The sequence below is a fragment of the Osmerus eperlanus genome, chromosome 9 (genome assembly GCF_963692335.1).
Source record: "Osmerus eperlanus chromosome 9, fOsmEpe2.1, whole genome shotgun sequence".
Taxonomy (NCBI): domain Eukaryota; kingdom Metazoa; phylum Chordata; class Actinopteri; order Osmeriformes; family Osmeridae; genus Osmerus; species Osmerus eperlanus.
In genome coordinates this window covers 16,190,750-16,205,716 of record NC_085026.1, presented here as the reverse complement: position 1 = coordinate 16,205,716, position 14,967 = coordinate 16,190,750, and the positions used below count along the sequence as shown (strand labels likewise).

General features: G+C 41.9%; 1 protein-coding gene across 3 annotated transcripts; it reads left to right on the top strand.

The window, feature by feature from the left end:
* The first annotated feature begins 256 nt into the window (after positions 1-256).
* ppm1aa (protein phosphatase, Mg2+/Mn2+ dependent, 1Aa) lies at positions 257-14,025 on the top strand. Of its 3 annotated transcripts, XR_009931429.1 has the most exons (7): positions 257-629; positions 1,710-2,571; positions 2,694-2,811; positions 2,955-3,066; positions 3,899-3,956; positions 5,069-6,829; positions 6,860-10,263. XR_009931429.1 is itself a non-coding variant. In XM_062470415.1 (6 exons), exons 2-6 carry the CDS (start codon positions 1,735-1,737, stop codon positions 13,690-13,692), a joined length of 1,161 nt encoding a protein of 386 aa, XP_062326399.1. In that variant the 5' UTR covers positions 257-629; positions 1,710-1,734; the 3' UTR covers positions 13,693-14,025. The 3 variants fall into 3 exon arrangements, 2 of the variants coding, with proteins under 2 accessions (XP_062326399.1, XP_062326400.1); XM_062470415.1 differs by lacking the exons at positions 5,069-6,829; positions 6,860-10,263 and adding an exon at positions 13,657-14,025; XM_062470416.1 differs by having other exon boundaries at positions 5,069-10,263.
* Positions 14,026-14,967: the final 942 nt, after the last annotated feature.

Here is a 14,967-nt window from a genome sequence, read left to right as displayed (position 1 = left end):
GTGACAGCATCTGCATTTATTTTTTGACGCAGAATCCCAGAAGATTCGTGCGCCCTGTAAATGTGTGCCAAAGTCATCCGTGTATACATCACAAATATTTATATCTGTAAAACTGAAACAATTACACATTGTATGTTGTGTGCGTATCCCTGCCATCTGCATCAAATCTGCCCATCGCCAAAGCCTTCGTAGAGATGATGTCATGCTTTTAAGTACGCAACCTGCAACATCCGGGTTCTACTCGAATTCTGTTTGGCTCTCACCAGCTAGCTAGGTGGACGCTGTTAGGCTGTCAAGCTGAAGCTGTCCAGTGAAGGCTGGGGCTAAACGTCTCGGCTTGACAATATTTGGCCATAACAGCTCCGGCCTCAGATTTCAGGGAACAGCCTTTCTAAAACACATAACGTCGCTAGCTTAGATAAAGTAATGCATCCCTGGTTTATCCACAACAGGGAGTTCCGCACTTTCACTGATTGTATGCACTGAGAGTCTGAAAGCTAAAGCTAGCTAGCTAACGTTAAGAGCAGCAAACTCCATCCAGTTCGTCGGTGCCTCTTCGACCAGTCTCTGTCGCGTTCACGGCTTCTTTGCTGTTAACTACATCTACAAAACCAACCTTTCCGATTTAGGTAAGTTACAGTGGGTGTGGGAGGATATCTAACATGGGTCGCTAGCTCTAGCTAGTTAGACACTACTGACCGACCGTGTAGAAGAAACCTAGCTAGCTGGTTAGCTGCAATGCTCGTGTAAGCGATGGATAGGCCGTGGGCACTTACTGAGTGATCAGGGCCCGTAAATGCTGAAATTGAGGTTCAAGACCTACTGTAAGGCCCACAACGACGCAGTGTTTGTTTATTTTGGTTGTGCTTGCCACGGACAGCTAGTTATCTGGCTAGCTAGGTAAAATTGGTGAAAAACTTAGTAGTAAATTTAACCATAACCTAATACTTAAAGTTAGATCTTAATTCACCGTTACGTTAGCCAGTACTAGCATAGTATCGTTAGCGGTAGCTTTGAATTTGAACTGACCAGTTAGTGTCCCTGACTGCTGCTAACCTAGACTAACGCAGCTATGCTAGCGTTAAGGCGCTCCAGGTGAGGTTGTAATACAGGCTAAACCTGCTAGCCAAAATGGCTACTATGATCAGCAAGCACAACAAGTTAACGCTAACTTGCTAGCTCGACATTTTACCCTTCCAAGTTGAATTGTATCCAAATTTGTTAATCAAATTAATCAGTTACTTTGCTATTGGTATAGTAATTCGTCCATGTGTAGGAGTGACATTGCCCTATTACAGTGCTTATGTTATGACAGCCTGGGTTTAGTGTACATATGTCCCGATAAGCTGGCGTTTAGCTAACATATATAATTGAATGTAATGTTTCTTTTTAGATCGATAATACTTACACGATTGTTTATAGCTGTTTAAAAAATAAAGAAAAAATCATATTTATCGGGTTCATCTGTGAATGTTTTAGTGATCCATATATGTAGCTAGCTACTGAATCCAACCCGCCTATTTTTAGACTAGTGCGAGGTGCTTGAACTCGGCTTCAAGGTGCTAATCTTTTTGCCATAAAAGGGTGGTGAATGATTCATCTGCCTTTCATTCATCCGTTTTTCATCACTGAAGTTAATTATATTTATGTACTGTACAGTTTATTGACCTAAAATACACTACTCAATCTGTTGTTTGTTTTCATTTCAGTTTTTAAGGTGAGAAAGGGTTTGCAATGGGGGCGTTTTTGGACAAGCCAAAGATGGAGAAGCACAATGCCCACGGCGAGGGTAACAACCTGAGCTATGGCCTGAGCAGTATGCAAGGTTGGAGGGTGGAAATGGAAGATGCACACACAGCTGTCATTGGCCTGTCTCGTGGGTTGGACCCCTGGTCCTTCTTTGCTGTCTACGATGGGCATGCCGGCTCTCAGGTGGCCAAGTACTGCTGTGAGCACCTGCTTGAGCACATCACCAGCAATCCAGACTTCCTGAGCGCACTGGAGCCGGAGCCCAACGTGGAAAGTGTGAAGAATGGCATCCGTACAGGCTTCCTTCAGATCGACGAACACATGCGCACCATCTCTGAAAAGAAGCACGGAGTGGACAGGAGCGGGTCCACCGCGGTCGGGGTGATGTTATCCCCCGGTCACATCTACTTCATCAACTGTGGAGACTCGCGGGGCCTCCTCAGTCGCGGTGGTGCGGTGCACTTCTTCACACAGGACCACAAGCCCAGCAACCCCCTGGAGAAGGAGAGGATCCAGAACGCCGGAGGCTCCGTCATGATCCAGCGAGTCAACGGCTCCCTGGCGGTCTCACGGGCCCTGGGAGACTTCGACTACAAGTGTGTGCATGGCAAAGGTCCCACGGAGCAGCTGGTGTCCCCGGAACCCGAGGTGTACGCCATCGAGAGATCCGAGGCGGAAGACGAGTTCATCGTCTTGGCTTGCGACGGGATCTGGGATGTCATGGCCAACGAGGAACTGTGTGACTTTGTCAGATCCAGGCTGGAAGTGACGGATGATCTTGAAAGAGTCTGCAATGAAATAGTTGACACGTGCTTGTACAAGGTGAGGCTTGTAAATTTTTATAAAACCACATTATGTTAACTGCATGAGTGTGTAGATGTGGGATGCTGTGACACAAGTGTATAATGCAGTTGTTTTCTTTTCTCTTCTCTTTCTTTGAGCAGGGAAGTCGGGACAATATGAGTGTTGTGCTGATCTGCTTCCCAGGGGCCCCAAAGGTATCTCCAGATGCTGTGAAAAGGGAGGCGGAACTGGATAAATACCTGGAGAACAGAGTAGAAGGTGGAGCTACTAAATGGGCTTAGATGGTCCCAGAAAACAAGAAAACTTTATGATGAACTTAGATGGTCAGGCTCACAAGACCAAAATTCAAATCAACTGTCTATGTGGCTGCCGTTCTCATTTTGTTCTTTTTTTACTGACAGAGATCATAAAGAAGCAGGGAGATGAAGGTGTTCCTGATTTGGTTCACGTGATGCGGACATTAGCATCAGAAAGCATCCCTAATCTTCCTCCAGGGGGAGAGCTTGCCAGCAAGTGAGTTTTCTTCCCGTTATGTTAATAATCAGCAGGTGTTATTGTGATGATTTGAAGTAAAATATTTAATTTGGGATAGAGTAAAGGTTGATGGTAATGACCTCATCACTCAAACTGAATATATACATTTGTTAGTAGGGATGTACGAAAATTTTGCTGGTAAGAGGTCTCAAATAGGCAGCAAATTTGCCGCCCGTAAGTGCTCAAATTTCGCTCTTGTTCGGCTTAGCCATTATTACGGAACCGAAGTAAAATTAGTTTCAGGTTGGATCTTCGACAGCTATACTCCCTTAGTTTTCCTTATGTCCGCTCTCAGCAGTTAGGATATTTTGATATCAGGTGGTTTTACATACACATTTCAAACAAGGGCGATCATGTCAGCGGGGTAGAAATAGGCCTACTTAACAAAACCTTTTCAAAGTTTCTGATACGGACATTACATTTGCCGTCTGCAGTGCTGGTACAGAAGAAATGCAGAAAAGGTGCCGATTACAAAGTGAAATATGAATAAGGGGGGGGGGGGGGGGGGGTAAATAGGCATTTTTGTTTTTTGGCCAAGTGCATCCTGAATTTTCAGTTTTGGTTTTGGCCCAGATTTCAATTCGGTACGTCACTATTCCTTAAGGGTTCCTCAGGGTTGTAAAAGCCTAAATCTTTGGTCGGTTAAATAATGCCATGCAGCCTCGGGTAGCTGGCTTTGTTAGCTAACAAACCTTTGAGAATTACTATACAGGTGTCTGTTTGTCTGTTGCACTATTATTGACTTTCCAGTTGTGCTAGTATTTACTTTTAGTTCAACATCTAAACAAAACTGTTGCTTGTTTAAACCTAGACGGAGCGTTATTGAAGCAGTGTACAACAAACTCAACCCCTACCGAAGTGATGAGACAGTAAGTATCGCTTTGATGCTCTTTTTTAAGCTTATGTTTGTGCGTTTGTGTCGCTACCTGTGTGCGTGTGCATCTCACAAAACGTTTGCACGTGTCTTTTATGTTTCCTAACGCTCGTTCATCACTTTATTATGCGCATTTATAGTTTCAATGTGCCACTTAATTTTTCTAAATTCACTTGACTCATATCATATATGTCTGAACAAATGTCGTATGAGTTGTTAATCAATCACCTCAAGACTCAGCAAAGTGTCATGATCGTACCAAACAGCCCAATCATTTATAACAATTTCATTAATACATTTTTCATTTATGAGACATATTCTCACTAAATCATGATTGATTTCAAACCCTTTATTCTTGGTTCCCTGTTTTTATTTTCATATTTACCTGGGCAATAGTAACAGTATTAAGTTGCATTTAACAAAGCGAATATGGCATTTATGTACATTTAGTCTTCGGAATGGACAGAATTGGGTTTCAAGTACCAACCTCTATTTAACAAATGACCAGCCACAACTTGAGTTTTCTGAAGAATGGGGTAGTCTAAATAATTTGACTACATGCTACTGTATAAAAAATTAGTTTCAACTGTAATGATCACTAAACAGTAGGAAACACAAGGGTGTTACAAGATTGAGTGTACACCTCTACACATTATCATACTAAGTTTGCCAGGGAAATCACACTGATTTGCCAAGCTCACAATCAATTTTCACTTTATTATGCAGTCGGATGATATCTCTGTGATAGTATCTACATGGGCCAGAGGCTTGACCAATAGTAGAATCACACCACATCACAATCACAACAGCTAGTAGCAGAGATCAATTACCATCTACACCAATCTCACACTGTTGGATATTGGAACACGCTGATAGGGGATATGAGCTTGTGAGATCAGGATGGTTTGCCAAGACAAAAAAAGGTGGGATCTCAATCTCACTTCCTGGAAGGCCTTGTCACTATTCCATAAGCCCGTATAATTATTCAACTGTTTACGTGTGTATGGTGAGCAAAGTTCTGCATTTCTGGAGTTGACATTGAGAGCCCATTGGATGTAGAGCTGGAGTCTGAAGGGTTTTCTTCCTTCCTTTCCTCCTTCTGTCAAGGACTCGGCATCCACAGATGACATGTGGTAACACAACCCCGTACCACTAACACAGCACAGAGTTTACAAACCGACACCCTCTCAAGACCCACAGCAGCTGACCTCAGCAGTCTGTCAAGCTGCACTCTGGGCGTTCCATTTTTAAGAAGGGAATATGATGGGAGGAGAACGAGGAGAAGCACACACACACAAACCCCTACACACATCTGGATAGTGCAGCACCAGTCTGTTATGGAGTTCAAGATCCCCTCCATTTTGTCTCACCTTTGTTTTCATCCAACTGCTTTAACCTAATCCACAACTAGCAAATCCAGCAGGTTTTCTTTTCTTAAAAAAAAAAAAAGAAAAAAAAAAAAGTCTAAAACAATAATATTTTCTTGTTTGCTGTAATTAATTTGATTCACATTTCCTTGTGTGTTTGTATATTTGTGTTTTTGTGAAGTGCAATTGTCCTGTACAAACAGCCTGTATTTAATGCAGCTTGAATTTAAGTTAAAACATGAAAGAAATGAAAAAGAGAACCTTTATGCACTATCTGCCTTTTCCTGTTCTTCTGGAGTTCCAACAAATGTCTATTCAGTGAATATTACTGTTTGTCCTCCAGGCTATTTGTCCTTCCAATCCTGCTATTTTTTTGTGTGTCTTTGCTCCTTGAAGAAACGGGTAAATTGTATAGGTTCACAGCACAGTAAGCTCTCTAAATCAAACCATTTAAATCCTAATTCATTGTCATTTTTATCCGCTTTTTTTTATTTTTGTTGATCCTTTATTTTTGTTGTCTTTATATGGATTTCTGTGCACGTTGCAGTAACTATTGTAAAGGGTGTCTTTGTCCTCATGGAAACTTGGAGTGAAAGTATCCCTTTCACCTCCTGTAAGTAGATTGCAACATAGTAGTTATCAGAAACACTGCATGAAGAGAAACATTCACCAGACACCTGTTAAGACTTGCTGTGTTTGTCTGCATGCGCGCGTTATTATGTGCTTGCAAACGTGCGTGTGTGTGTGTGTGTGTGTGCGTGCGTGCGTGCGTGCACAAGTGTAGGTAGCTAACCCTACAGTGTGGTAGTTCAGTGTGCAGCTTGGTCGCTTCTGTTTGCTATGGTGGTGCAGATTATGAATCCCTAGGGGTAAGGGGCACACACCCTCAATATTTCTCTTGCCCTCCATTCTGTCTTTTCCATATCGAGACAACACGGCTTCTCACTGGCCTTCAGAAAGCTTTGGATAACACAACTACTCTGCAGTGGAATGATGGAGTTGGCGTAATGCTGTCTCATCAGCCATGCCCACCTTGTAATGTCACTGAAGACTCGGATCTGCGCCTGGTGTGTAGCGGTTGATGCTAGCTAGTCACAGCCATGACGACTCTCACTTGTGTCATGATAATTATATTGAATTTAGGCAAATGTCAATTGTCACAAATGCCCATGATGGGTGCCATATGACAGCATATTTCAGCTTTATGAGCTCCCATGCCAAGCATTTTCATGAGATTTAGTGCGTTTTGTATTTTACAGATTTGGTACACAGTTCAAGTGATATATTGTACATGCATGCATCGGCTAATCTGATTTTGCATTGTGCGGTCTTAACACTGATCGTTAAAACAGTGACTACCACTCTGATCGCACTAAGAAACTTGGATTTACTTTGAACTTCTAGCTGGTTCCTCCTTTTTTATCTAGTTGTCAAACCGAGAACAAATCCACTAAATGCAGTTGAGCTGTCCTGGTTGTATAGAACCTTCGATTCCCTTAGTGTTGTTGGTGCTCTGTCGGTGCAGAGACAGTGTTGTGGTGCTCTGTCGGTGCAGAGACAGACTCACTGCTGTAGGATCCAGAGCACAATACGATTTGCTGCTATAGTGGTTGATTGTTGGGTTGATTTGCGATCCCTTTCCCCCCCTTTTAAATAATGAATTGTCTCTTGACTAAATCTGTATTTAACACTTGGCTATAGAGAGAAATTGTTTTATTTTAGTTTTGTTTTTTGATTGCAAATTGATGTATGTATATATTTTTGACCTACATTTTCAAGGAATAAATAATGTTGCTTGAGTTAGAAATGCAGTGGGCAAGAAAACTTTAGTTAATTTTTATTTTTTTTCACACAAAAAAATCTTCCAGTTAGCTTGACTTAGAGACAGTATACACAGATGTCCCTCTGATCGTCATTAACAATTTTCAAAGTTTGTCTTATTTATGTAACACACAGGGTAATATACTGAATATAACCAACTGACAATCTAATAATTTTCGGCAACAAGCTAATTCTATGTTGTCTCCTGAATCTGGATCCCTAATGGTTAGTAGTTATTAGCATTTACGTCCTTCAGAAATGTTAAATCTATTTTAATACTCTAATTAGTGGCCAGTTGCCATGGCTGTTCTCTATGGTAAGGTTTAAAGTGACGATCAATCATAATGTTTATGCTAAATTTAAATATTTTTTAACAAAGTATGAAGAACCTATAAAATTGACTTTTGGAGGTATGGTGCTGAGGGTGTGTTTCAGACTGAGTTGATGTTTTGTGACTGTCATTTTGACAATTGATGTAGCCCAGAACAGCTTAAATTACTACACTATCATAGTGCTTGGTGCCACTGAGGGAGGCAATGTGGGAAAAGAGATTAATGTGTGTTCAATAGATAGTTACAGGTATCCTCGTTGATCTCAAATTGAGAAATGACATAGTTAAGCTGGTAGCAAAGCCACTAAGGCTATTTAATTTCCATGCTCCCGCCCCCCCCTCCCTCCCTCATACTTGTGTAAAGAGACTACAATTTCAAAACATGGAGGCACCAAAGCTCATGATACACAAGGCCTTTATCAGTTGCAGTGGCTTGGATATTCCCTTGATGCTTTGACAACCTCATAAGCTAAAGTATTTTTGTGACGAGTACTATGGTGTGTTAATATTTTTTTCTTCATCAAGTACCTACTTAAGTAGTTAACAAGTTAATGAAGTTAACAAGGAAAATCTTTCTCACAACTTTCAATCTTCAGAGTACTTTGACTGTCATTTTTCCTTTTTGATATCAAAAAACTGGAAATGAACCTATTTTTTATAATTATTATCATTTTTCTGTAGGTAAGAGAAATTCTATTCCAACTGCCTAGCTGTAGATTTTTGCCACAGTGCTTTTGTTTGGTAACAAAAAGGTCACAATTGTCAATCAACTACTTGCATGTACTGTAAACTTGTGTAAAGATAGTGTTTGTGACATTTAGATGAACATGCCATGCAATTCATGTGCAGGTTCTCTTCTGCATGTAAAGGGCCATATTCTGATTGTACATCCACACAGTGCTTCACTTTTCCAATAACTTTCTGCTTCCCATAGGTTATTTTACACTGTGGGAATTGGCCCGACATGTTGTTTAATATGTACTCATGCTTTTCATACAAATTTGAAATGGCTGGAAAACATATTGTTATCTATCTTAAGTTGGTTAAGGGGGTGATTGACTAACTTGATATTAGTTGTTGAAACGGGAATAGTCATGGTTATTTGCAGTGGCTATGATTTCATTGTAATATTGTACCCTTCTGACTTGAGGCCCCGTTGAGTATCCTACAAAGATGGTCTGCGCAAAGCAAGCAGATGTTGTGTCTTTAACAATGTCCATAAAACTACAATACCTCATAAAGTTTATAGGAAACATCTCTTTGGCGTACCTAGTTGTTGTTCTAGACCTTTTTAGAAGCAGTAGATAGTACCCTCCCCGCACCCATCTTGGTAGTTTTGACTAAACTGACAGCAGTTGTCAGTTGGTTTGTTGTGTTCTGTCTATTCTGTCCGTCAGAATCGCTTCTCTTGTCACCCGTTTCTCTCTAAGCTGGATAGAAGTCATGTTTATGTACATTAGTTGGCTGAAGTGTGCAAATTTGAAATATTGATATCTAAGTGACCACTGCAATTGTTAGCTTATTTTAGAAACTAGGAAAATTATTGTCCTTCCCTTATACTAAAACGATGCCCCAATGATCTTGCTTGTGTTGTTTTACCCCCCCACCCCCCAATGTTCTTTTCTTGGTAGGATGTATTCCATTACTTCAGAGATCTAGAATTGTATCAAAGTTCAGGGTTCTAGATATGTGAGGTGCGTGAGAGATATTAGGTGTACTTAAATGACAATAGTCATTTGCACTGATCGTCTATATAATCAGCTTTTCACAAAATATTATGTTATTCTTGGAAAATATATCAAGCTATCGACAGGGTCTCCTCTACTTGGCCGGGACCAGTTTTGTGTGTTGACATGCAGAGGTAAAGCTGGTTGAAGTAAAATTGATTTTAATGTTTGCGCCCTCTTATCCTCTACGTAATGATGTACCTCAGTTGTGACGTCACAGCGTGAAGGGCAGTGACGGGTAGTGTGACAGGAGAGACTGAAACACACCATGTTGCTGACCTTTTCAGCTCATTAATAAGCTCACCGATTTGCCTTACCCAGTCTAACGCTACCCCCTAAAGTACTTGTTAAATGGAACACTTTTAAAGAGTGAAAGGTGATATTATGTTCTTCTAGCAAGGAATAGATCAAAAAGTGTTTCCAGGTTACGGTACTTCCCGTATCTACATTGTGACATGTAACATTGGTTGTCATGGTACTTCTCAACCATTTCTGGTTTGTACACTTTATTTCTCTCTCCCCCCCCTCCCCCCATGTTACCTCGTTGAATCTTGAAAGCTTATTTCATTTCTCACTCCTGCAGATGATGTCATTCTTTTAACAAATGCAAGTGTTTAATTGGTAACCCTGTAAGCATTCAAAATGTGCGTACATACATTAATGTCTGCTATATTTATGAATACATTCAAGAATAGCTTTAGACTGCTGTAGATAAGTATTGTAGTGTTGATTCAACTGCTTCTCCGAGGCATCTGTGATTGACAAAGTTCAATAATTGTATATTTTGTATTATGTTCTAGCTCCAAAGGACGACAGAAAAAGAAAATGTTAAAAAAGCTTTGTTCCCTGAACTAAATTGTACTATTTGTGTTGAGTTGATTGAACAAATTGCATTCCTTGCTTGTGAATTGATGCATTTCTCTCCTTCCTCCCTGAATTTCCCATTTTCCCTCCTTTTCATTCCTTCTTTATTTCATTTTTTTTAGCTTTTAAAGTTTGAAATAAAATTTCTAGTTTGCAGAATGTATCACTAAATAAATGGGTTGTTACCTTGTAGCCTTAAGTTTTTATTGAATCTCTTGGCAAATCTTCAGCACATCGTGAGGAATAATGTTCTTCATAACAAGAGTTAACTATTATGCGATGAGTTCGGATCTGTACAAAAAAAATCAATCTGCACTTATTCGTGGGTGTATTCAGGCTACTGGATTTATTTGAGTATACCTAAGAAATTATTCAGCATACCTTATATTACCCTGACCCCTGCATCTCACTGATTTATATAAAGTACAGCAGCCATGTTTGTTAACTATTTTGTGTCACTAAAGCATGGAGAGAGAGGGGGGGGGGGTCTTGCAGTCTAATATGCTAATGTTGTAATATGGATAAGTAATGTTTACAACTACAGTGCTCAGCGAAATCATACTGAGTGAGTGGGTGATGGTGCTATCCAACTCAACTTCGGCTCCTCCAACGCATGACCCTTCCTACCTGCTTGGGTCTTTGTGTGTTTTCCCATCTGTTTGTGGGCTTGTCTTTGAGGAGGGTCCAGGCCAGTCCACAGCAAGTGAGATTAGGAACCGTGGGAGGGATTAGTGTAAATGTCAGCATAATGTCATGAGCTATGTGAGAAGGTCAAACGTTCAAGCAGGGCTCAGTAGCAAACAGTTGATAGATCAAGTATAATTTGGATTGTTGTTATTCCAGTGGTAAGTGGTTTCGCTGGCAGGCAGAAACTTTTTGATCATTTTATAACGATTTAGTGTTTGTTTTTTTCACTTCAAAATCTGCTTATCTGTGGTTGGCCCAGTAGTGAGAATACTTGTCACTATTTGTAGGTTTTTGTCTTCTGCCATCAGGTGTTAATATTGGTGGTATTATTTCATTCATGTTTCCTGTCAGAACCCCCCCCCCCCCCCTCTCTGTGTCCTCCGTGTGACTTCCATGTCGGACCAGAGATGGGACCAGTGTCCCAGTTCGCTTTCAGACCAGCCAGTGAGCCTTACAGCCACAGTCTGCCAGAGGGGGGCAGTGTTAATAACTGAGTCAATTACAGCTTTGTTGAACCACTCATGAAAACATCCTCTAAAACACGAGTCTGGGAGTAAACCCTGCTCCTTAAGGCGACAGGTGAGGGTTTTAGAATGCCTACACGAATCATTAAAGGGCTGTTGACGGCTGAATTAGACGCAGTCAGTGATAGTTTATGATGAGCTAACACCAGGCCTCTAATGGGTTGTTCGTCATCAGAGTTACATAGGTTGATTCTATGGGGGCTTATACAAACCCTTTTTGTATAAGCCCAAAGAACAAACCAAAGAAAAAGCTGCAAGCTATTTTGTTTTTTCCTCCGCAGTATGCGTAACCTCACTAAGATGGCTGACTCATTAGATCCACGGCCACCTGCGCCCCGTAATGAATCATGCTGCCCTGATATTCCTCCACGTCAAAAAAAGGGTCCACATCAGCAGCGGCCATCATCAAATGGAGCTGGCCTGTCATCCGCCTGGTATTGTTGGGCGCATGTCATGCTCTGTTTCTCATGGCGGAAACCCATTTGAGCTTCACTAATGCAGCCATGCAGACGCAGCAGAAAGGAAGCGGCTCAGTGCATGCTCCGGGTGGTTGGTAGACACTCTCAGCATTTGCCAAATTGCTTATGAACGCAGGACAACCGTTTTTTGTGTAGGGTTGCATGTCGAGGTCGGAAGGGTCTGAGCCGATCGGTTCGGTCCTGGGAAGGAGAGATGTCTCGAAAGAAGAAGCGATCTCCCTGGACAGAGGAGGAGCTAGAGAATCAGGGACATGACTGTCTGACCTGAGCTCGTTAAATTACTAAAGATACACCGTCAGTCGAGGTTAAAGCTTAACAACACCGTCAATCCAGAATATCACATTGAATCAACACATATCGCTGTACTTCAAACATTTTTCCTGTGTCTTGTGATGTCTATGATCTGTCATCCGTCTCCCCCCTCCCTCCCCTCCCCCTCTTTCTCTCTCTCACTCTGTGTTTCCTGTCGCCGTGACTGTATGTGTTGCCCGGGGTCACTTTGTCACAGAGAGCACAAGCTTTTCTCACTTGGTCGCAGCGATTCAATGATGGGAGTGTACAAACAAGCGTATCAGGCAGGGATGACATCCCGCTCCCCTCCCTCCCCCCCCTGCTCGCTCGCCCTTCCCCAGACACAGACACACTGTATCTCTCTCACACACATTCATACCCACGCACACACTCCCCTTTGTCACTCTCACTCAAACGCCAACACACACTTTACACGAACACGCATATCCATACACACACTCTCTCTTCCCCCCTTTGTCACACTCACTCACACTCCAACACACACTTTACACACACAGACACACACAATGTGAGAGTTAGTGTCCCCCGTGTGAGGTGGGTTACACAACCCCCTGCCCTGGGAATCCCAGGCCAGCTCATTATCCTGCACCCCTGAGACGAAGCTCACTGTGAATTAGGACACCAAACGAGGCGTCCTTGTTAAGGCCCCACGGATGCTCTCATTAGCATCAGCACCTTTCCTCGTTAGGGCCTGTATCAGTATTCACTCTCACCACATTGTGTCCTGTCATTCCTCTGCACTGACTGGAAGATTTAGGATGAATGTCAGCCATGGCCCATGGGTCAGCCCTGTTGTTTTTGTCAAGATATGGGAGTCGTGGATTAATGACAGGGCAAAACTTTGGTGCTGTTGATAACTGCCCACCACCCTTCCAATATTGCTTTGTAGAGAAATAAAGCCATTGTGTTTTGTGCTTGTTTTGATACTGGAAGTGACTGGAATGATTGTGTTCTGGGCTGTACAGGCCCTCCTATTTGCCACCCCTCCAGTGGAGGAGTCGGATTTGTCAAGATGAACGGAATAATAAAGTGGTATCATTAACTTTCTTACTGCCAATGGCCACATGAATATTCATCCCATCTGTTTGTTTTCCTTTGGGGATCACTGATGCGTTATGTGTTCTCTGCCAAAGGCTTGTTTGTTCTTTGCACTGTTAACACATTTGTTATGGTTTTCACTCATCTTATATCAACTATTGTTTATCTTATTGTTAAGACTTCATGGCTCATTAGGTGTTTTTTTTTCTCATGTTGTTGTTAGTTTTTTTACTGGACCAGAACCTCTCTTACTGACTTAGGAAGCATGACCTGCCTGTCCAAACTACTGTGCTGTTTCTGTGGGCTGTGTTGAAGTGAAAACGTTTGTCTCTGTGTTAATTATATTGTTATTTTCCCCATCTCTCTGCTTGGCCTTTAGTCCACGTAGCAAGTTGTTTATGTTTCCTTCCCAGTGCGTGACTTCAATCCTGCATGCGGCCTGTGGTCTCTGAGCAGCATGTGGTGGTGTTGATGTTGTCTTCTTCTCTATGCTGTCAGCTGAGATCCAGTCTTCATTTCCTTCACCTTCCTCTTCTTCTCCCCAGGCCCCCGACATCCTCTTCTTCCGTGGTTTCAGCTAAAATAAAAACAAATCAACTAAACACACGAGGACCTCACACGTCTCCTGTTTTTTGTTTTTGCTCTTTCTTGCATATTGTATTCTCTCAGGCACTCGTGTCCTCATTTAGACACCTGCTGTTTGTTTTAGACTCTAACAGTGGAACTGGAAGTGTGCTATTTTGTCTTGACCTGGGCTGCGTTTCCCGATAACGATGGATCGTAGCAACGATCGAGCAAAAAACGAAACCATCGATATTTCTTACGTGCGTTTCCCAAACATGCTCGTAAGGAGTAGGCTAATCTATGCACTTTCAAGAGTTACGAATTTTCAAGAGACACTTTAGCTACGATGTCTTTAGGAACGGCCGGTAAAACTAAGATTCGTCCTACGATGGATTCTACGATCAACTTAGGCTTATGACGCTTTCGGGAAACGCACCCCTGATCATTTGTATAGCTGATCAAATGCTGTATCATTAGCTGTCATAGTGTGTAAGCCTTTTTACTTGGAGCGCAAAGGAAACATCAGCATTCCGAGGGATTGTCCAGATTCTGAAATAATGCCATATGTGCCAACCACTTCATGAAAATACAGTTAGGTCCATAAATATTTGGACATTGACACAATTTTCATCATTTTGGCTCTGTATACCACCACAATGGATTTGAAATGAAACAATCAAGATATGCTTTAAGTGCAGACTTTCAGCTTTAATTTCAGGGTATTTACATCCAAATCAGGTGAACAGTGTAGGAATTACAACACATTTGATATGTGGCCCCCCCTTTTTAAGGGACCAAAAGTAATTCATGTTTATGTTTGTACATGTTTTTACTCCCTTCATGCTTTCTGAAGGGCAGAGATCAAGGCCATGAGCTTAAACACTTGAAGCCTTGCCACTGGAAATGTGTGTTTGACTGAAGCAGGATTGAGGTTCCAGTATACTGTGTATTTAGTAGGTCTAATCAGATACCGGCTCACTAATACTGTCACCGTGGTGCTTCATATTCATAACTCCAGTAAGACAGTCATGTCGACATGCTTGCTTTTCCCTTGATCTCGACAGAATATTAGTACAACGTTCAGGCTGTGGAGTGAGGATACAGTGTTGTGGGTGTCAGAGCCCTGTACTACCAACCAAACAGGGACTCTACGCATGTGTTCCTGACTAGTCATTTCCAAAACCACTACCAGCTATAACCGCTTATGTTCCAAATCCCAGTCTGTATTGTAAACCTGTTCCTACTGTCTTGTGTTTGAAAGCGGGTGAGATATACTGCCGTACGTTTGACCT

Bases quoted from the DNA above. Each gene is read 5' to 3' on its own strand.
- ppm1aa (XM_062470415.1), top strand. From the start codon at position 1,735: ATGGGGGCGTTTTTGGACAAGCCAAAGATGGAGAAGCACAATGCCCAC. The intron at 2,812-2,954 runs GTGGAGCTACTA...TTTTACTGACAG, and splicing joins CCTGGAGAACAGAGTAGAAG to AGATCATAAAGAAGCAGGGA. The intron at 3,957-13,656 runs GTAAGTATCGCT...TCTTCTCCCCAG, and splicing joins CCTACCGAAGTGATGAGACA to GCCCCCGACATCCTCTTCTT.